The following is a 22958-nucleotide window of genomic DNA, read 5'->3' as shown; positions in this document are numbered from 1 at the left end:
ATTCCCTCAGTCGCGGCGGCGGCGGCGGCGGCGGGCGGCGCCTCCTCAGGCCGCGCGGGGGAGCGGCGGGGGCGCGTCGCGGAGGAGCCGGGCCGCCGCCTGCGCCGGAAGAGCCGCTCCGACTCTGGCCCCGCACCGCCGAGCCCGCGTGCGGGAGGGCGAGGGGCGACCGCGCTCGGGGAAGGGACCCGGGAGCTGGCGGCTTCGGGGGGAGGTTGCTTTTGATTAAACTCCTCAGGAGACAGACGACACACTTAGGGAACAAGGAGTGGCGAAAGCCACAGTGCGCTGGGAACACTGGGGCAGGCCCCGCGCTGGGTCCGGGTGGAAACCCGAGGTCTTCGCCTACTGCCGTCGAGTCCTTTGCACAAGACACCGGGCGGGAAAAAGTAAAAAAAAAAAAAAAAAAAAAAATCCGCCTCTTGGCCATCAGCAGAGGGAGTAGTGGCTGCCTGACAGGGTGTGCAGCTCAGGTCCCCACCTCCCAGAGAGCAGGATCAGGTCCAGAAAAAAAGCTTCATCTTGGGTCTTGATGCTCCTCTCCCATAGGACGCTCCGGTTGCCACATTAAAAGACCAAGAGACTAAGGGGTTTTTTGTGGATTGCACAATGCCAGCCCTGGTTGTTAAAACTTGAAGTCATGGAACTAAGATGAGCAAATCTAACACCTAGTGATGATTACCATAAGGACAAGAGAGACAAGCCAGCTTTGTCACTGTACACTGCCCCCCAAGACAGTATCCAGACAAAGCCAGGGAGTGGAGAACCACACCAGGTGTTCATGTCCTCGGGCACAGTGGAGACTGCAAACGCTAGGAGAGGCACTTTACAGAATGTGATGTTTGTCCACACCCAGACAAGTGAAGATATTCATTAAATACGCCGACTGTGAAGTCACCAAAAGGTGCCCTAAGGTGCATTTAGAAACACTGATATAAAGACAAACACACACCTCTAGGTTGAGGCTCTATGCTACTGGTTGCTTGGAATTTACTTCCTGTATTAATTTTAGTATTCTCATGACTGTTAACCAAACCATGCGGCTCCTGGGACTTGAAAGCCATCATTAAAATCCAGCTCTCACAGACAGTATGAATAAAGTCACAGATACCACAAAAGTTCATATCCACAAATATTTATTGAGTGCCTAAATGCAAGATGGAAGATGGTATGGTCCCTGCTCTCATGGAGCTTACAACTTCATTACTCCAGTATTTGACCAGATTTTTTTAAAAAACACCACAACAGCCGGGCGGTGGTGGCGCACGCCTTTAATCCCAGCACTTGGGAGGCAGAGACAGGCGGATTTCTGAGTTCGAGGCCACCCTGGTCTACAGAGTGAGTTCCAGGACAGCCAGGACTACACAGAGAAACCCTGTCTCAAACAAAAACAAAAACAAAAACAAAAAAAAAACACTACAACAAGCACTTGTCCGACCATCAGCAACACTATATGAAGCAATAACTGGTTTTCACATTATGGGTCAATGTTACAGTTCAAGTGTACAATGTAAGTAAAACAGAATTATCTTTGAAATCTGTAGTCACAGTGAAGGCATGGTGGGTAATGACCAGCAGATGCAAAGTTATGGCTTAGTTCCTCATGTATCTGAGGTCTCTTGTGAAATAAAGGGCAAACCAGATTTGGGGGGGGGAAGCTTTTAATGAGGTCCTAAGAGCACTGGAGGAGTTTAACAAGGTATGAAACTTCCATATTGCTCTTGGCAGGGCAGGAAACAATTTCTGGCAAAAATCTGTGCAGTATCAGGAGTTTAATCAGATTTGCAACATATAAAAGTGTACATGATCCAATGATGAATGTGACTTCCAAAGGTCCCTGCCTGTCACTCACTTTTTTATGGTTCTTAAAGACTTGCAGGGCTGGAGAGATGGCTCAGTGGTTAAGAGCACTGACTGCTCTTGCAGAGGTCCTGAGTTCAATTCCCAGCAACCACATGGTGGCTCACAACCATCTGTAATGGAGTCTGATGCCTTCTTCTGGTGTGTCTGGAGAAAGCAATGGTGTACTCATATCCATAAAATAAAGAAATCTTTAAAAAAAAAAAAAAAAAGACTTGCAGCATAAAGTTACATGTTTAAAATTAGTGAAACCTGTTCTTGGGACATGTGATGAGGATGTATGGGTTTACTACATATTGGAGTACAGGGTTCAAAAGACAAGTAGCATCTGGCAAAGCACCCGGCTTTTCTGGGTTAAAAGGGTAACACCAGTCATGGTTATAAGTCCATATATATGTCTAACACTCAGTGGCAGGCACCTCTTGCAGGTGGTCCATGGCCTTTACAGGTCTAATCATGGAACTTTTGAAGGAAAAGTTACTTTAGTTAAGTCAACAAGAAACTATAATAGAAAGAAGCCAATATTTATACTCAATAAATCCCATTCATCCATTAAGAGATCAAAATGCTTTCTGAAAAAAAAATGCTTTCTGAATTTACATTTGATGGTTTAACTTTTTATAATTTTCAGTCAGCCAATAAATAACATACCAAGGAAATTCATTTAAAATCCAAGAAAACCCTTGATTTTATCAAAGAGCAAAGACAACATAGACCACCTAATACAAATGACAACCCAATGTAGCAATTGTACAAAGTCATCAATTGTAAAAAGAAATCACTGGGTTGAAAATATAGTTCAGTGATGAGTTGTCTAGCATGTGCAAGTCCCTAGTATGCCTTCTAAAAAAAAAAAAATGGGACCAGAAAGATAGATTAGTGGTTGAGAGCACTGGCTACTCTTCCAGAGGACCTGGGTTCAAGTCCCAGCACCCACGTGGCAGCCCACACGTGCCTGTAACTCCAGTTCCAGGGGATCTGACACCCTCATACAGGTAATATATGCAGGCAAAACACCAGTGCACAAAAATAAATAAATAGAAAATCACAATCTCAACATCCCAGTAACTGATTCATCGGAGTCATGCCGTCTGGTGCACTTACTTCACACTGGCCTATCTGTACTGAAAGGAATCTCCTATCCTTTGGTCTTTACACTGAGGAAAGCAGGCCTGAGCCAGGGTGTGGCCGGGTCTGCCTGGCTCCAAACCTCCCTTCTCTATCAGCAGTGCTTTAGCTATAGCTAACGCTTCTTTGCCTGGAGCCATCCCTTATAGCTTCTGTGGACTGGCTCTGTGAGAAGGGAGGGGAGAGCTCCACAGCTGGAAAGTTTACTTTCTATGTACATGTTAAAAGGCACTTCCCAGAAGCTGCAGGCTCACTGAGATTTTTTTTTTTCCTTAATACTAGCTGCAGTACATCCCAGCACTGAAACAGTTTGCCTCTCTTGGGTAACAGATGCTCTTTAAGACTGCTACCCTGCCCACTTTTAGGCTGAGTTGCTTTTTAGTTGAGTGTTCATAAGATATGCATTACTCAGGGGAGAGGCAGCTGCAAGAATTTTCCTTGGTGTCTTTTCTTCATAGCTATGAAGAAGAAAAGAATAAAATTTCTTTTTCAAATAAGTAATTGATAGTTTAAATCTATTACACACTTCAAAAACCAAAGCATATGCTTTCTGAGAAGCGCAGAAGATGTTTTGATGGCACTTAATGCCTTTTTTGGAATAAGCCAATTATAGGCACCTAAGAAGATAACTCCTTGGCAAGATAAAGCTAGTGGCAATTTCTTCTTAAGAATGCAGTTGACTACACAATGAAAGGAGGGAACAATGAGATACACTCAAGAGCACTGTTAGCTTCTTCAGGCAGTCTTGTTTGTCAGTGCCAGGGCACGTGCCCTCACACACGAGGCAAGCACCGCGTGTACAGTACTCTCAGCTTGTTAGCTCTGCATGTCACATGGAAGGACATATTAAAAAATAGACTATCCCTTTATAAGCTCTAGTCACAAGCTATACAGGAGCTTGCTTAAAGTGAACCTTTTTTTTTTTTACTGTAACATAAATTTTAAAAGGCTGAAAGAAAAATGAAGAATAAAGGCACTTGCTTCTAATGGTAAGAAATCCTGATGAAGTAAGTCTTCACTGGTTACTGAAGATGAACTCAAAGATTAGGTATTATCCCAAGGGTCCCCTCCTGCCTGAGAGTCTCAAGTTGAACAGGGCATAGGCCTATTGCCAGGTGAAGCTTTGGTGAGAAAATGCTCAAAAACCACCTGAAATCCTGCTCAGACATATTCGCTGCAATGGAGTTGCTAGGAAGCCTTGGTTCATTGTAAGTACGCATCATGGAGAAAGAACTCAGAGGCAAACCACAATCAAGAGCCTGAGCCCTGGCCCTGGAAATCAACTGTGAGAGCTCAGATGAGTCTGTTGGCAGATTCTGAGCACCAACACGTGGGTGCTGGGTTCGGACTGGTCACCAGAAAGTGAGTGGGTGAACAGCCCAGACATCACCAACAGTCCCAACACAGACAGGATACTTGGTGCTCCTAGATCAGAACAGCTTCTCCTGCCCACACAGTGCTCTTAGAGAGAGTTAGGGAATGCTACCAGGTGATGGGCTACAGTCTGCTGCAAGGCCCTGGGAAGCACACCAGCTCTATCTGGACACACCCCTGCCCATTATCAGGCAGAGTAGAGTGCTCTGAGCGCAGACCAACGCTTCTTACAGCAGCTACTATACAAGTATGTTCCTCTTTGGCAAGGGTGGGGTAGTGAGTCAGGTAAGGTTAAGGGGGTGAAAATGTTTCGACGATGACTCTGGAAGCTAAAGCTTTATGCTTAATGGAAACTGGAGCTACCCTGGAAACAGTCCAAGGTGTGCCACAACGTAAAGCATGGATGACAGGCAGAACACTCCAGCGCCCTGCCTGCCACTACCCACCTCTAATCATTTTCTTTCCTCACAAACAAAAGGATTTTAGAGAAGTAAGTGATACTCACGTAGTTTCTAAACTCTCCAGCACTCAAGGACTACTCATTTTTTTTACCATTTAGTTACTGGGGTGGGAAAGGATGTGAACGCACCACAGTATGTACGTAGAGGTCAGAGACAACTTGGGGGAGTCATGTCTCTCTTTCTAACATGTGGGTCCTGCACCTCAAACTGGTGTTCCGGCTTGGCGGCAAGCGCTTCTCCCTGCTGAGTCTTCTTGCCGGCCCAGTTACTCTACTGTTCACATCAAGGCATGTGTTTCACATAGGAATTGTGTTATCATTTCTTCAAAACTTCTACAGAAGCTAAATATGAACTATACTATAATATTTTAAATATCTAGCATGTTAGTCTACCCTTATGGAAGCTGCTAAGCATTTACTTTAAAAATGAATCGTATTTACAATGTAGAACAAGTTTATAAAACCAGTGTGCAAAGTTCAGTGTAAAAGGATAACACTATTTCTTTAGAAACAAGCTGCCTCCCCAGTTACATTTCCTTCTTGTTGATAGAAATTGGAGACATATGCTATTTAAAAATAATGCTTTTTAAATAGTAAAATATACAAGAGGTTCCTGAGCATAACAAAAATATCTTGAAAATATGTGGCCATTTTAAGTATAAAATAGCAGGTGTAAGAATAGCATGATTGTAAAACTACTGTCTCAAGGCTTACAAACAGTAGAAAAGAGCTTGCCTTTTCCGAGTGCATAACTGTACATTAGTGCAAACAAAACTGTCTCAAGTTTAATGGCTACCAGTCTCAAAGATTTGCAGAGCTGCGTAAAACATGAAACTTCTTGAGCGTCATTCGAACTGAACCCAGTTCACGATTGATCTTTTCCAAACGATCTTCCAAGGCCTCCTAGGTAAAAGTAATAGAACAGGTGTAATGAGAACCCGCATCAAACCCTGTGGGTCTACAGTCAACAGCTGCCCTCTACACAACTTCAGGTTGCAGCACGGAAGCAAGCACACAGGAAAACAGCAGTTTGCTTTCTACACAAATCGTCTTATGGGTTGTTTGTTTTGTTTTGTTTTATTTTGTTTTGTTTTTTGAGACAGGGCTTCTCTGTGTGGCCTTGGCTGTCCTAGAACTAGCTCTGTAGACCAGGCAGGCCTCAAAATCACAGAGATCCATCTGCCTCTGCCTCCAAAATGGTAAAATATAAGTCATGCACCATCACTACCCAGCCAACATTATTTTTCTCAAACTGAACAATGGATTGGCTTCTCAGCCCTTCCAAATAAGCAGGACAGTTTAAGTATCCTCTGTCTGCATGGCACTCTTGCCAGATGGGAATTGTGCACAGCAGTGCAGCCATGAAAGGGGTGACGACCTGAGACAGTATGTGCAGAACCTAAATGTGCTCTCCACCGGTCATCAGAGAAGTGCGCACACTGGATACGGCTGTAGCCATGGACACACATTCCAAATAACCTGACAACCACTTCTCCCTTAAAAACGTTATCAAAGACTTCGGGAAAAGGAATTTAACAATTAATCGATGAAGAAATGCAGCTAATGATGCCTGGAATATATATTTACCATTCTAGATAATATATTCCATATGGACTCAAATGGTATCCTGAAATAAACCTTGTTATGTTTAACAGTTTTAATAAAACGATTGAATGTTGGCTGTAAAGGACTAAGAGAGGTGACCAATGGGAAGGACCGTCCTCTTCTGCCCTGTTTCTCTTACGTATGTGCACATCCTTTTTAGAAGGGGAAAACCTAGTATGGAAGGTTTCAAATATTGTTTCCTTTGAACTTTCTTGGCATATTATAAAGTGTCTTCTGACAACATCCTCCTAAATTAATGTACAATATTCCTTTGCAAGTAACACATTTAACCAGGAATCTTTCCGTAGACGTTTAGGTCGCTTCTAATTTTGGACACTATAAATAAGGCTGCAGTACATTTCTTAAACATATCTCTTTGCAGTATCTATAAATACTGTCTTTGCGATCACTAGAAGACAGGGAAAAAGCACTCTGGTTTAAAGAAAGGCAGATTCCTGCCTTCCAGGAAGTCTGTGACGATCTGTACTTGCATTGTCTACAGTCGATGAATTGCCTTGAAAAACAAAATAAAATACCTGATAATTGAACATTTGGTGTATATGCTTTTAACTCCAGAGCTGGTGAAGCGGAGGCAGGAAGCTGAGGAGCTCAGAGCCAGCCTAGGACTCTATCTCAAAAAAGCTGAAAACTAAACCTACTAATGTAACTAGGGAGAAAAAAAAGACCTTAAAAAATTGTCTTAGCAGGTTATTTTATATTTCTCTCTTTTCATTAACAGAAGTCTCTGTAGGGGATGGAGAGACGGCTCAGTAGTCAAGAGGACTTCCGGCTCTTGCAGAGGACCCAAGTTTGATTCCCAGTACCCACATGTTGGTTCACAACAGGCTGTAACTCCAGTCCCAGGGGGTATGTGCCCTCTTCTGGCCTCCTTGAGCACCAGGCACACATGTAGGATACAGATATACATGCAGGAAAAACACCCATACACATAATTAAATAATTTTTAAAAATAATAAAGCCAGCTGTGGTGGCACATACCTTTAGTCCTAACACTCCAGAGGCAGAGGCACACAGATTTCTGTGAGTTCAAGGCCAGCCTGGTCTACAGAGTGAGTTCTAGAATAGCCTGAGCCACACAAAGAAACCCACTCTGGAAAAAACAAACTTAATTAATTAAAAATATATAATAATAATAATGATGATGATAATAATAATAATAATGGAGACAAGTCTGAAGTATTCCATGCTGACCTTGAATTCAATACATGGTTGATGATGATCTTGAATTTCGAATCCTGCCTCCACCTCTCAAACACTAGGCCACATTTGTGCATCACCATATCCAGTTGTGTGTGTGTGTGTGCGTGTGTGTGTATTTGTGTGTACACACGTGTTGCCTAGGATGGGATTTACATGGTAGACAAATAACAACCTGCTATTTCTCCAACCTGTCTTATTTTTTGAGACAGGGTCTTAAGCCTTGGCTGGCTTCCAAATTAGGACCCCACTGCCTCAGCCTGCTGAGTGGAGGGATGACATATGCTGAGCGGCCATCGCTGCTTCAGTGTGACTCTTGACAACAGGCTGAGTGTCTTTATCAGTGGTGCTGGAGATAAAGCCCTCCTGCGCTGCACTAGTAACTACCAGAGCAGCACTGCTCTAGTGAGGCGGGGCGCCTCTCCCTGGGCCCCTGCTCGACCCTTTCCCTCACGCACATCCTCAATCCCTTTCTTGCTGGCACTTTCTCAGTGACATGACATATGTGAAGAGAATCTAACACACCTTTTCAGACATCTTGTAAGAACAAAACACTGATGTTCATTAAGGAGAACACACTAAGGATTTCATAACAAGTTGAATTGAAGTAACACCACATTTCCCTCTGCTTTCCTAGTAAAGTACCACGAGTTTCCTATGTTGAATTTACGAATCATTCAATAAAATGATGCTGAGAGGGCTCGGCAGGTTAAGACTACTTGCCGTCAACCCTCACAGCCTGATCTGATCCCTGGGATCCAAGAAAAGAAGGAAAGAGAGAAGAAGCACCACAAACTTGACATCTGCATATGTGTCATGAAATATGAACGTATACACACATCGTATACACACACACACACACACACACACACACACACCAATAAGTAAAATCAATTTTAAAAATTAAATTTCATGAATGTGAGGATGATCTGGCTGGTTAAGCATGTATCCTTGCAAAGCTGTACATTTACTCAAAGAGGGCAGATAAATAGAGTAGGGCCAGTCTTCTATGGAGGCTATATGAGCAGCTGAGTTTCCCATCAGGACTTCCAAACAAGCTCTCAAAAGCAATCTCCTTAGCTAGAGAGATGGCTCGGGGATAAGAGCAATGCCATGTAGGTGCTGGGAATTGAACTGAGCTCCACAGACACCAGGCACTGATATAGTGCACATATAAACACACGGACAAACCCATCACATAAACTGACCATCTGCTCCTAAGTATGCAATCACAGCTCCTAGCTGTCTTTCCAATCACGACTGCCATTCTGTTTGTGAAGCATGAATGTTTTCAGGGCTTGCTAGATGGAGAGGGTCAGAAGTCATTGACAGGGTAGTGGAGGAAGACAAGCAATCAGACAAGGAGGCAGCACTTACTCAGCAATGGACTATCTGTTGGGCTGAGGGGAACTTGCTAGCATGCCCAAGGCCCTGGGCTTTGTTACCAGTGCCTTACTAAACAAACAACAAACAATATGCTATTTGCTACCATGAACAAACACCATTTTTTACGTCTAAAGGTAAAAATTAAATTTTTGTTCCTGACAGCAAACGTAGCTATGGACTAACGATAACTATCAAATACTGACTACAAGGGGTAGCCGCTTTCACTGCTGCATTAGTAGCCGTGGTGGTGTGAATAAGATGGCTCCCATAGGCTCATACATGTGAATACTTGGTCTCCAGTTGGTGGAACTGTTTGGAAAGGATTAGGAAGCGTGGCTTTGATGGAGGAGGCGTGGCCTTGTTGGAGGTAGGGGCACAAAACTGTGACAGCTTCCTGCTATCCTCACTGTACTCTCTACTTCCTGTCTGGTGTCAAGATGTGAGCTCTCAGCTGCTGTTTCAGCCATCTATCTTTCACTCAGCCTTCACACGACTCTAACCCTCTGGAACTGTAACCCAAAATAAACTATCCCTTCTGTAAGCTGCACTGGTTATGGTGTTGTATCACAGCACTAGAAAAGTACCTACCACAGTGGGCCAAGCTGTAAGACTCTGGAGCACTGCCACATAGCCGCCTCTAATGCAGCTCACACCAAGCTGTCTCACCTGATTTAGTCTTGTTTGTAAAGTGATTCTTCCTCCAGGAGAAGGCATTCGGCTTAGTGCTGCCTCAATCTGTCAACAAGAGAAATTGTTCAAATAAAAAACACAAGAATTCTAATTACTGGCAGTGAGCGTTCTTAGACACACAGGAAAGAAAATTTCAGCTTAGCATTTTCTTGTCCATTTTGACTTAAGTTGCCTCAATAGTGTGGCTTACGGACACTTCTAGTGCAGTTTGATGTCCCAGGGTACTATAACAAGTGCAGTCTGATGCCCCAGGGTACTATAACAAGGTAAATCCCCCACAATAGGTCTGACCCAATGCTATCCTCTGTGGAGGTTTGAGTAAGAATGGTCCCCATAGGCTCACATATCGGAATGCTTAGTCTTGGGGATGAGGAAGTGTGGCCTTGAAGGAGGGGAGGAAGTGTTACTAGGGTGGGCTTTGCGGTTTCAAAAGTCCATTACAGATGGTGGCTCACAACCATCTATAATGGAATCTGATGCCCTCTTCTGGCACACAGGTATACATCCAGCTAGAGCACTCATACATAAAATAAATAAATCTTAAAAAAAAAAAAAAAAAAAGCCCATACCAAGGCCAGAGCCGCTCTCCTTGCTGTCTGTTCCAGCACCATGCTCCATGCCAGGAGGATAATGGTCGACTACATCGGAACCCATAAGCTAGCCCCAATTAAATGCTTTCTTTTTATAAGAGCTGCCTTGGACACCATGTCTCTTCACAGCAATAGGACAGTGACTAGGGCACTCTTATTTTTTACTTTTTTTTCTGCTAGCAGTTTGTGTTTGTGTGTTTGGTTTGCTGTTTCTTTTGGAGACAGGGTCTCACAATACAGCCCAAGCTGACTTGGCACGCGGCTTGTGATCTTTCTGCCTCAGCCGCTCAAGAGCTAAGGCACAAGCATGTGTCGCCATGCTCAGCTTAGTAATTAATTCCCTTCTGACTATTCTCTAGACATGAGCATTAGGTTCAGAAAAACAATTAAGTATTTTAAAATATATTTATTTGTCTTACCTGGTCTTTTTCTTTTGTAAGTTCATCAAAAAATCGCTCCGTTTCAGCAAGGGTCCTAATCTTTGCTGAATATTCAAAATCATTATCCTGTGGTGTTGCTGATGCTGGTTTCCACTGCTCAAGGCTAACTGATTTACTCTTCTCCCAGGCTTGTCTCGGGGACACTCTCTTCAATCCATTTGGTGAGTGCTCAGGACAAGAGCTAGGATTAACAGGGTCATCACTGTTTTTTTCAGAATACTTTTTTTCTGTCAGAAAAGAAAGAAATTTCTTATGTTTCTTATTAATTTTCCTAATAGACTGAATACACATTAAATATCCAGCTCAGCCTCACTTCCTGAAAGGAAGTGCTATACGGCCTAAACCGTAATGAACAGAGAAGCATCTTTCCTTTCTTCCTCTCCCAGTTTCTTGAGACAAGGCTCACGCTAATCCAGGCTACCCTGGAACTTATTAAGTAGCTCACAATGGCCTTGAAGTCATAGTAATTCTCCTGCTGCAGCCACGAGGGCCAGGATAAAAGATGTGAACCACCCCTAACTGAATAATATGCACTCTGCTTTATCGCTTGGGAATGCTAAAAGGCTTACCCTCGGCTTAATAATTTTTCAAAGTTCTCTTAATGACTTCAAACAAACTTTATGTAAATATAACTCAGTTTAAGAACAATTTAAGAACACTGATTTATCACATTTGGGAGACTAAGAACAATTTAAGAACAATGATTTATCACATTTGGGAGACGTGCTCTAAACCCTGAAATACTTAACATTATTGTAGGAAGTGACTTCATGTACCTTACAAATGTATTTCAGTGACACTGTACAGAGGGAGCTGTATAGAGCTGTCTGGTGGTGACAATCAGCACCTCAGCTTCCCAACCTGCCCATGATCACCCATACAGCAAGCACATAGTGAATGCTCAGGTATAGACCATCTTCAGAGACTTACAGAGACACCAGACTTTGGGAAACAAATGCCTCTAGCTGTAACTAGCAATTCTTAGGAAAAGATACCTTCCGAGTCATCCAGAAGAAACTGGAGCTGTTTCCTTGGATTGCTTTGTTGTAACGTGGACACAGGAACAGTATCTAAATCATCCAAAAGGATATCAAATCTAGTGAATGAAGCAAGTTACTCGTGAGAAAACTGTGAGGTGAGTTTTCCTATCTCTCTAGAGAGCTGAGCTGGCACCCTGTGAACTCATAGCTACATGTTTTCTTAAAAGAAAGCTAGTCATATGACTTCCAAAGCTGAAACTGAATCTGGCTTTCCCGACACAAAGCTCTATTCCTATATCAGAAACTTAAAGTGCTGGCTGCTGTGCATCCTGTCCTCCATGACAAGAGCAGGAACAGACAGGGCAGGCAGAAGCCCCAGCCTGCTCAGGAGGTGGAAACAAGGGCCACTGTGCTTAGGCCATGCACCTAGAATCCAGTGGTCAAGTCCTTCCCAGTTCATCACTCACACCCACTCTCTGGCGCCAAAATGTCCCTATATCACACTCCTCCTCAGGAGCACAGAGAAACTCTTCTATGCAAACTCTGCTGAGGTGCTGAGGCAGCACTATAGATCCAGCAATAGCAAGTTTCCATAGTTAAAAACTATTTTCACTCATTACAATACTTGATTTCCCATGTGATACTCACATAAAGGACCTAAAGCCACAGGGTCCCACTGACAATGGAACAGTCAGCAGCAGTGGGAGTCATACTGATGGCTTAAAATCATCACTGGGGCCAGGAAGATGGCTCAGGAGGTAAAGGCACCCGCCTTTAAACCTGATGTCCTGAGTTCAATACCCAAAACCCACATGACGGAAGGAGAGAGCCAGCTCAATGGTTGTCATCTGATGTACACAAATTCACCACGGTGCACACACACACACACACAAGCACAAACATGCTCACACAAGCACACACATGCAGACTCACACACACATCAATAACATGTTTTTAAAATGTATTTTAATTCTATAACTTCACAGAACTCACCGAACTGGACTGCTTTCATTTTTGCTAAGGAGATGACTAAATCCTGGGGACAGGTTTTCTTTAGGGGACCGCTTAGGACTATAAGCCACAGTCACTGGCGTTAACATAATCTCTCTTTTTGCTAAAGAAGGAAGTAAAGAAGAAATGCAATTTTTTGTCTGTATTATGTTGGCAGAACTTATTCCTAGTTTTACAAATAATGGAATTCCACAGCAAAACTTGACAGTATTGCCGAGGACACAAAGTAAAAATCAAACAACCCATAATTCTAAGGTCTAGAGGCAACCCCTGCTGATGTGTTAGCATACCAGACTATAGTCTCAGCACTCTGGCTCAAAACTGGTTTTTCAAGATTTTAGAAGTCGAGTGGAAATAAGACAGAAACGCCAGTGCAGTAGAGATTGCTCCTGGAACACAGGAAAGATATGCTTCCCTGAGCGGCTGGGAACACAGACACTGAGGACATGGAAAGTCAAGGCTTAAGCTTTAGAGCAAGCTGGGAACCATAGGGAGGAAAAGCTACAGACGCCAGGTAAGGGGCAGATATGTAAAAAGAATCTTCTCTGACCTCCGTAAACTGTCTCAATTAGTGCTTAACAGCTATCGACGTGATCTAAATTCTCAAAAGCGTTTGGCTTTTCTGAACCAACTTCTTTTTCTTACGATACTGAGGACCCCATCCATGCTAGGCCAGGGCGCCAACCACTGAGCTACATCCCAAGCCTTCCTTTCACGTTTTCTTTTAAAGACAGGGCTTGCTAAGTTGAAGGCTAGCCTTGAACTCACTTGGTAGCTCAGGGAGGCCCTGAACCTTAAACCTTAGCCTCCCAGGTGGCTGGGATGACAGACCTCTACTACAGGCCTGGCAGGTAATGAGGTTTCTTAAGGTATGGGTAGTATCTGTATGCCCAGACAATTTCATTCTCTGGCTGTGTTCAGGGACCTCGCCCATGCTCAGCATACACTTTGAGGCCGACAGCATAGTGAAACAGTAGAAACAGACGGGAAGTCACTCTCCCTAGCCCAGGGCACACACATCTCTTACTTGGAGTGCTGGCTTTCCGATTGGAGGGTGGGAGAGATGACGACCTTTGTGAAGCCGAACTCTGTCTCTTTGGTCTCTGCTGGGCACATTTCTCTGGAGAACGACCTGTATTGACTGAAGGCTCAGTTTGCCGAGGATTCACTAATTCTGCATCAGACAAACACATAAAAAAAAAACAAAAAAACAAAAAACAAAAAACCATGCCAGACCTGGTTTCCACCATCTGCTTTCCACAGCTGTCAAAGCACAAGGTCCTCCACAGAGTGCATGCTCTGCTCAAAGCACTGCTATCCAGGCTACAATAACGATTTGCAAATGCACTGCGTCATGATGATAAAATGCTGGAGAAAGAGTTTATAATGAATGCACCCTGGCTTCCTGTTGCAACTAGCATTCAAGGTGAGTGCTCATAGAGAGTTTATTGTTAGGAAGCAGATTCCTAATGTGTTTACTAGGAGATGCTGCTGTGGGATGCAGCACCCAGAGCCGAGGGTGTGCCTGGCAGGTCTGAGAAGTGCAGAGAGCAAAAGAGCCAGGCCTGGTGAGGGGAGCCCAGCGCTGGGGAGGCGGAGGCAAGAGATCAGAAATCCAGGTTGGCCCTCAGCAACATCGTGAGTTCCAGGCTAGTCTGGTTCCACGAGATCTTGTCTCAAACAGGAAGAGAGATGGAGAACAGAGAGAAAAAGATGGAGGGTGGAGAGACAGAGAGGGAGGGAGGGAGAGAGGGAGGAGGAAGAGAGCACTGCTGACCTACACACGTGGGGGACGGCACACCTTGAAAGATAGTCCTCTTCCTCTCTATAGATACTCAATAATCATGAAAAAGAAAAAACAATTAAGCCAGGCAGTGGTGGCGCACGCCTTTAATTCCAGCACTTGGGAGGCAGAGGCAGGCGGATTTCTGAGTTCGAGGCCAGCCTGGTCTACAGAGTGAGTTCCAGGACAGCCAGGGCTACACAGAGAAAAAAAAAAAAAAATCATGTTAAATGACAGAAGCCAGTCCTAAAAGACCATGTATACATGAATCTATTGATATGTGTTCAGAATCTACAGATAGAAAAATAGGACAGGCCGGGCGGTGGTGGCGCACACCTTTAATCCCAGCACTTGGGAGGCAGAGGCAGGCGGATTTCTGAGTTCGAGGCCAGCCTGGTCTACAGAGTGAGTTCCAGGACAGCCAGGGCTACACAGAGAAACCCTATCTTGAAAAAAAAAAAAAATGAAAAAAAAAAATCTGTTTTTCTATATTTTTGAACACTCTGGATTCTGCTGCCTCAGCCTCCAAGTGCTGGAAAAATAGGCATGTATCCCCACTGCCCACCTTATTTGTTTTATTAATATAAAATGGCTACCACCATTTTCCAACATGTACAAGTAAGACACACAGATGGAGACACACTTACTCAGTAGTCCAGGCAGGGTGTGATTTCAATCCTCTTATATAGCACACAGAACTGGATTATATGCCTGTGCGGCCCAGCTCAGGAAGACGTTATTATTATTACTATCAGTAGTAGTAGTAATTATTATTATTATATGTAGGTGTGTATGTCAGCATATGGGTATGAGCACATGACTGCAGGCACCTACAGAAGTTAGAGACATAAGAGCCCCTGGAACTAGAATTTACAGATGGTTGTAAGCCACCACATCAGTGCTGAGAACTGAACTCAGGTCCTCTGCAAGAACAAGCGCTGTTAACCACTGAGCCATCTCAGTGCAGGCCTCTTAAATAATCAGAACATGATATGCAGCTTGCTTTATATAAAAGGTACGTGCTCTGCTAGAACAATGATAAATTATTATTAAAGGTCAGTTACCTATGAAATGGGGCCGGAGCAATGTCATACATTAGGACTTCATTTCATTATCTGAGAATCTTATTTTTTAGGGAGGGTTTGACTTTGTGGCTCTGACAGACATGGCACGTATCATGTAAACTAGGCTGGCCTCAAACTCCTGCCTCTGCCTCGAAAGGGCTGGGATTAAAGGTGTGCAGTGCCATGCTTGGTTGATAGTCTAATATTAAAGAATGTGATAAATATAAATTGAAGAAGACAGCAGATACCTTTTTCTTTCTTTCAACATCAAAAAAGGAATGAAATACTCTTGGGGCTAGTGTCTAGAGAGGTGGCTCATCAATTAAGAGTACTTGCTGTCCTTGTAGAGGGCTTGGGTTCAGTTCTCAGCACCTGAACAGGGGTTCGCAAACATTCACAACCCCAGGTTCCAGGAAATCTGAGACCTCCATGGGCACCAGGTTTGCATGTGGTACACACTCATATATGCAGGCAAAACACTCACAGACGTAAAATAAAATCAATCTTAAAATTAAAAAAGAAATACTTACTACTTGAGGAATCCTCCTTCTCTGTCTGTGTCCCCCAATTTTTAAATATTCTTTCTTCATCAAGTTCCTTTAAAGCCTTGATGATTGGTGGTGTGTCTGGAGCGTCCCTCTTCTTCTGAATCAGTACGCTTGCTGGAGACCTTCCAAGTGAAGAGTCCTTTTCTGGAGGAGAATGGTATCTAAAACAGGAGCTACGACTGTAACTGCTGTGGGCTGAGCTCCGCATGGCCCCTAGCCCATAATGCCCAGACAGCAGCAGCCTAGCTTAGCTCAAAGTATTCAGAGTTGGGGCCTCTAACAAGAAATGCAGATTAGACAGGTCATGAGAGAGGAGCCCCATGATGGGATTGAAGGTCCTTATAAAAAGAGGAGGACGACAGAGTTGACGGTGCACACATGCCTGTTACCCCAGTATTCAGCAGACGGATGCAGGAGGATGGTCACACACACACACACACACACACACACACACACACACAAATTAAAAATGAAAATAATACATATAAAGTGAGAGAAAAGAGGAGAAAACAGAGAACACTCTGTCTGGTGCACACCACACACAGACCATGTGAATCCCAGCCTGAGGAAGGTCCTCTCTAAGACCTCCGCCATGCTGGCTCCCAAATTTGAGAAATCCATAAACGCATCTAAGTCTATGCTCATCAGTTATAGCAAAACACGCTAAGCTTACGAAGACCGTCAAGGAGTGACAGGAGAGCTGACCACTTATCTCCATATGGGTGCTATTAAATGGAGATAATTAAAACTGAACCTGCACATAGCAGCCCAGCGCTTCACGGTCCTTTAAACAAGCTAGCATATACAAACATTTCTATCTATACAGTACCAAGAATGCATTGCTGAGCTTGCTCAGGCTATCCCAAGAGGGAAAGGATTATCCTGTTGTCCTAACACAAACCTGCACTGTGCCCCTGAGCACAGGCAGAGAAGGGCTGCAAAGCCTGTGAAGGGGAAACATCCTAAAAGCATTATCCTCTCAGAACCGAGACGATGGAGCCACTGCTGAGAGAGCTTATGATGTGAGCAAAAAACAAAACAAAACCAAACCACACAAATTAGGCTCTAAGAGATAAAGACAGTAAAAGATCAACAGTGGATGTGGGGGCGCCTGCTGGAGTCTCAGCACATGGGAGTGAAAAGCAGAGGATCAGGTGTGCAATCAAGTCGTCCTGTCTACACGCTCACAGCTGAACTTTGCTGCATCTACTCATCAACTGCATCTACTCGTCAACGCTACCTTGAGTGGACACCTCCCCTTTCCATAATTAGCAATCCCAACCTCTGCAAGACAGTTGATTCACACCCTGTCCACTCTCCACCAGCCCTCCATCCTGGCTTTCACAATCCAGGAAGAACCTCGAGTTCAACTTCAAAGAGAAGGCAGAAATCCCAAGACAGGAACCGTTTCTCATCTTCCCCGCCCCCATCACAGTCTACATTGACTATTTCTTCTACTCAAGCCAGCTGCATCTCTACAGAAGCGTCATCAGCTGACCTCTGCCATTAGCTCACCCGGGAACATCGGTTTCCTCCAGCTGCTTATCTGTCTTCCTGTCCCTGGTGTCCAGAGGCTGCCCAGTAAAGATGGAGTACTCTGCTCCTGGAATCAGCCACTTCCTCCTGCTGACATCCGAGGTGGCTAGTGTGCTGTGGGGATAAGAAACATTCCACAGCATCACAAGGTTTGCACTTTAAAGAAAGTTTATATGTATGAAAAGAGGGTGAACATTTTCTCTTGCACCATTCGTGTGTGCGGTACTCAACATGGCCGGAAGAGGACGTCAGTTCCTGAGGACTGGAGTTACCGATAACTGTGAGACCCCATGAGGGTGCTGGGACTTGGACCCTGGTCTTCTGGAAGAACAACCAGTGCTCTTAACCACTTCAATTTAGACCAAATATTTATATCAAAATAACCCATTTCCAAGTTTGATTTTCATAGTTGCACAGTAACTTAGAAACCATGTATAGACAACTCATGCTTTAAAAATGAATTCTATTTTAAGGGGTTGTGTTGTGGTTTTGTGTTTTTGTTTGCTTTTTGGTTTTGGGGTTTGTTTGGGTTTTTTTGAGGGGAGAGGGGATTTTGAGATGGTTTCTCTGTAGTAGCCCTGGTTGTCATGGAATTTGCTATTTAGACCAGGCTGGTCTCAAACTCTTGACTCCCAAGTGCTGGAATTGAAGGTGTGTGCTGCCACCACCACCTGGCTATTTTAAGGTTTTAAGATTTAGCTGAACTTTTGAACATTTCCCTAAGATAAAGAAGAGTCAAGGCTCTGCACAGCCCCTACCTGCATTCTAGCACACTGGTCCCCTTGTCTCTAGACTAGCTCAGAGTAAGTACATAGAGCACGGCTGCTTTCCCATTCCCTACAAACACTGCCTGCATTCTCCTGTATAGCAGTCACAAGTATCATGCTGCTATCCACTTCTCAGAGTGGCTTCAATACCAGTGGCACAGGCTTCACTATCGCTTCCTCTGTCTATATATGGAGTTCCAGCCCCAGGAATCTTCTGGCAAATTGTCTTCTGACCTTCACACACACACACACACACACACACACACACACACAAAAACATGCATACACATGTACACACATGCATACACAAGCACATGCACACATGCATGCACACTCATGCATGTACACATGCTTGCTTGCACACATGTACACATACACATGCACACACACACATGTACACAGGCACACACATACATAAGATGATGGCAAATAAATAAAACACAAACTACTTTTTAAAACCTCACTTCCCTAGCCGGGCAGTGGTGGCACATGCCTTTAATCCCAGCACTTGGGAGGCAGAGGCAGGTGGATTTCTGAGTTGGAGGCCAGCCTGGTCTACAGAGTGAGTTCCAGGACAGCCAGGGCTACACAGAGAAACCCTGTCTGGAAAAACAAAAAAAAAACAAAAAACAAAAAACAAAACAAACAAACAAAAAAACCAAAAACCTCGCTTCCCCAAGGTTCACATCACTTACTCAAATAATAAATAACATGTAAATAGTGATAATGTTTAAAAGAAGCTCAGTTTGTCAAGGTTTTCATCTAGTCAAACCCTGCCCTATACTAGACTTTGAACCAGAGCAGAGTGTGGTAGCCCATGCCTTAAACTCTAGCATTCAGGATGTAGAGGTCACAGATCTCTGAGTGCCAGGCCAGCCTGGTCTACTTAGCCAGGGTAGGACTCCAGCAGTAACCCGGAGGCAGGAAACAAAGCAGAGATCATGGAGAAGTGCTGCTTACCGGCTTGCTCTCCAGGCTCCAGTACAGCCAGCTCTCCTCTATATTATACCCTACGTCTACCTGCACAGGGGTGGCACTGCCCACAGTAGGCTGGGTCCTCCCACATGAATGTCAATCAGAAAATGCCCTGCACACTTGCCTAGAGGCCAAGCTGATAGAGGCATCTTTCAGTTGTGGTTCCCTCTTTCCTGATGACTGCAGTTTGCGTCAAGTTGACAAAATTAACCAGCACAAACCTATCTCATCTCCAGGCCTGAAGTCACCACCATACTAGGCAACTTCCAGAGCTACCCTTGACCTCTAGACCCAGTGATTCTGTCTACAAAGTCATCTACCTCCAAGGATATGACTAGACTCTGTCACAATCAGAGGTCACAGCTCTAAGGAAACTAAACACTCCAATTCCTCCCCCACCTTTGTTCCTGCTGCTGCCAAGCACCATCCCAGCAAGCAGCTAGTAAGCCCAGGATCTCCCAGCTCACCAATCATCCCAGCTTCTCCAGTTCCTCTGTCCACTCTGGAATGCATGGCCGCCACCTCAACTATTCACAACCCTGACTCCAACTCTCACTATCTGACCGGAAGTAAAACCTCAAGCTTGACTGACAACAGTGGCCTTACTCCTGTCCATCCTCCGTGGCTGAGCTTTGCTGAACAAACCTATCTCACCTGCCTGAGCCTACTGATCAACTCCATCCTGGACATTCCTCCCCTTGATCAGCAAGCTCTGACTCTGTAACAGCTCTTCACCGTGGCCTTCAGTCGGGAGATAACCTCACGTCCAACTTCAGATAAGAAGCAAGCCCTAAGAGAACACACCATCTTCCTCTCCGCTCATGTCATTCTTAACCTGCCAGGCTAAGGTCACTGCTAAGCTAGGCTTCACTGCAACCCCAGGTCACTCTTGTCCTTTCCAAAGGATCTCCTGGTGAGCCTGAAGCTGTCCCCGGGCCTTGTTCACTGCTACACAGGCTCTCTGCCACTGAGCAACAGAGCAGAGCCCTTTTCCCTCAATTTTTAAATTAAGAAACATTTCAAACATTCTTAGAAAATTACAGAGACTACTACAACAAGCGCCCACCTACCTACTCTCAGCCTTAACAGATGCTTAGATCTTAGCCATATTTGTTTTTAATTGTGAGACATAACATTGTATACATATGTATAGCTGCATTTGTTAAACAAGGGCATGCTATCCACACCCTTTAATGCTTCTCCTCAACAGTATGTTCATGGTTTATTCATGCTGGCGTGCAGGGCTGTCAATCACTTCTCTAGTCTGCATGCACTCGGCCGAGTTTGTCTCCTGGTGGTGAGTGCTGTTTCAACAATGCTACAATTAGCACATGGGAGAATTAACCTAAAGCAAATATCAAAAAGCACAACTATGAAATTTGGGATGTATCCATCACCTTCAGTCCTTCTGGCTACTATCAAACAGTCCTCTAGACAAGCACCACTGCAACCTGTAGGCGGCCATTGGTATGTGTGAGTTCCTTTCTTCATCTTTGCCAAACTTTGGAATGAATTAAGTCTGGCCTGTCTGATGACAAAAATGGTACGTGCTGTCATTTTATCTGGCAGGTTCCCGATTTCTTAGGAAAATGAGTCTCTTCTCATTGCTATTAGCTGCTTAGATTTCTTTCTCTGTGCAGCTTCACATCTGTTTTCCCTTTTTCTGTGGAGGAAATTGTCTCCTTCTTACTGAGTTCTGGTAGATCTTTTGTATTCTAAACACTCATCCTTTATTTCTGCTGTCATTGAATTACACACATGCATGCACGCACGCATGCACACACGCACGCACGCACGAGAACAAGCCTTTGAGATGGCTCAGTAGGAAAGAGTGTTTGCCATCAACCTGAGACCTGGGTTTGATCCTGGAAATCATATGGTGGGAAGAGAACTGACTCCTGAAAGTTGTCCCCTGGCTTCCACACATAAGCAGCGGCAAGTCCATGTGCATGCACACACAGTTTAAAAATGTAGACATTTCTCTTAAAGGTTTCAAGCACGTGTGGATGTACGTACGGGTAAGGCTCAATGCACTGATACTGGGCGTAAGGTCTTCACTTTGTTCTATGCCCCTTAGATTTTCACTACAAACAACGAAAGCGCTGCTGAGCCTCTTCAGTCCCATAGTTCCCTGCTCACAGCAGACATGGTTTTCAACTGCGCTCAGCATTCCTGTTCGCGGTTTTAAGATTTTGATTGCATTTTTAAGATCAGAACTATGGTCCATGCTGGAGCTGCCGTTAATTATTTGCTACTGAAGGTCAGGAAGGTGTAGCTCATTGCTAACACTTTATCTAGCATTTTCCAGACCCTGGGTCCCATCACCAGCACTTTAATGATTTTGTTGTAATATTTTCAGATTACTTCATGAATCATGTAAGAAACGGTTACGGCTTACCTGGAAAGCACAGCAGCTTGACTTGGTATAGACATAAAAGAACACATGGTTATCTTACAACGGGAATGGATAACTGACATAGAAAGACCCTAGTAACTATTTCCCAGATAAATGTTCCTCAGTTTTCTTTTTTAGAAATCTACTTTGTCTATATAGGTCTGTATGTATTTATCGGGAGGGGTATGCACATGTCATGGAGCACTTGTGGAACTCAGAACCAATTTTCTCCTTCCACCAGGTGGATCCAGGGATCAAACTCATTTCAGGCTTGGTGGCAAAGGCCTTTACCCACTCAGCCATCTTCCCAGCCCCGGTCACCAGCACTCTGAAAAGAAAAAAAATTCTATTTCTTTATTAACTAGTTCACTGTTCTATATTTTACTGTTAAAATTACCCCATGACAGTCCAGATGAGATATTTTAATACCGTTATCTACAAAAGGCAGAAGAATAAAAACTACTCAACTTTGTTGCTGTCATGCAGAAACAGGGAGTGATATGCAAATGAATGAGCTCACTTTGCTCTTTTCCCTCTTACTACAACATCACAATCTAGCCCTTTAGTCCTGGCTGGCCTGGAACTCACTGTATACATCAGGTTGACCTTGAATTCAGAGGTTTACCTGTTTCTGCCTTCTAGGTGCTGGGATTAAATGTCTAGCCCCAAATATCTCTTATGCATGTGTGTCCGTTTGTCTACATGGATACAAGAAGACTCATGATGTCACCCGCAGAAGAGGCTGTCCACCTCCTTTGAGACAGGGTCTTTCACTGGCTAGGCTGAGAGCCAGTGAGTACCAGGGATCCTCCTATCTCCAAATTTCCAGTGCTAGGATTAAAACTATCAAACCTGGCTTGTGTGTGTGTGTGTGTGTGTGTGTGCGCGCGCGCGCGCGCACGTGCGCACGCACATGCATGTGTGGTGGGGGTAGAGGCAGAGCTTGCAGTCCTGGAACTATATCTGTAGACCAGGCTGGCCTCAAACTCAACAGAGATTCATTTGCCTCTGCCTCAAAAGTGCTAAAGGCATAAAGGCATGCACCACCATTACCCAGCCACACTTGGCCTTTTTAATTTTTATTTATTTACTTACTTAAGTTTTTGAGACAGGCTTTCTCTGTGTAATAGACCTGGCTGTCCTGAACT

The 22958-nt window shown here is 44.3% G+C and overlaps 1 protein-coding gene across 3 annotated transcripts in view; it reads right to left on the bottom strand.

Moving 5' to 3' along the window:
• Window positions 1-2827: 2827 nt before the first annotated feature.
• Window positions 2828-22958, bottom strand: part of Mphosph9 (M-phase phosphoprotein 9) — a 67469-nt gene continuing 47338 nt past the window's right edge. For 2 of the 3 annotated variants that reach the window (XM_028766161.1, XM_028766162.1), the window contains exons 16-23: window positions 17653-17787; window positions 16120-16298; window positions 13770-13916; window positions 12725-12845; window positions 11747-11847; window positions 10731-10978; window positions 9698-9766; window positions 2828-5725 (exon numbers count right to left, since the gene is read on the bottom strand). In XM_028766161.1, coding sequence (XP_028621994.1) covers window positions 5624-5725; window positions 9698-9766; window positions 10731-10978; window positions 11747-11847; window positions 12725-12845; window positions 13770-13916; window positions 16120-16298; window positions 17653-17787 — 1102 coding nt within the window. In that variant the 3' untranslated portion in view covers window positions 2828-5623. Of the gene's footprint in view, window positions 5726-9697; window positions 9767-10730; window positions 10979-11746; window positions 11848-12724; window positions 12846-13769; window positions 13917-16119; window positions 16299-17652; window positions 17788-22958 lie in introns of those variants that run through there. The other variant, XM_028766164.1, reaches the window with a different exon arrangement.

The sequence above is a fragment of the Grammomys surdaster genome, unplaced genomic scaffold, assembly GCF_004785775.1.
Source record: "Grammomys surdaster isolate TR1022 unplaced genomic scaffold, NIH_TR_1.0 166, whole genome shotgun sequence".
Lineage (NCBI taxonomy): Eukaryota > Metazoa > Chordata > Mammalia > Rodentia > Muridae > Grammomys > Grammomys surdaster.
The sequence above is the reverse complement of the archived record's forward strand: the minus strand, read 5'-3'. Positions and strand labels throughout refer to the sequence as shown.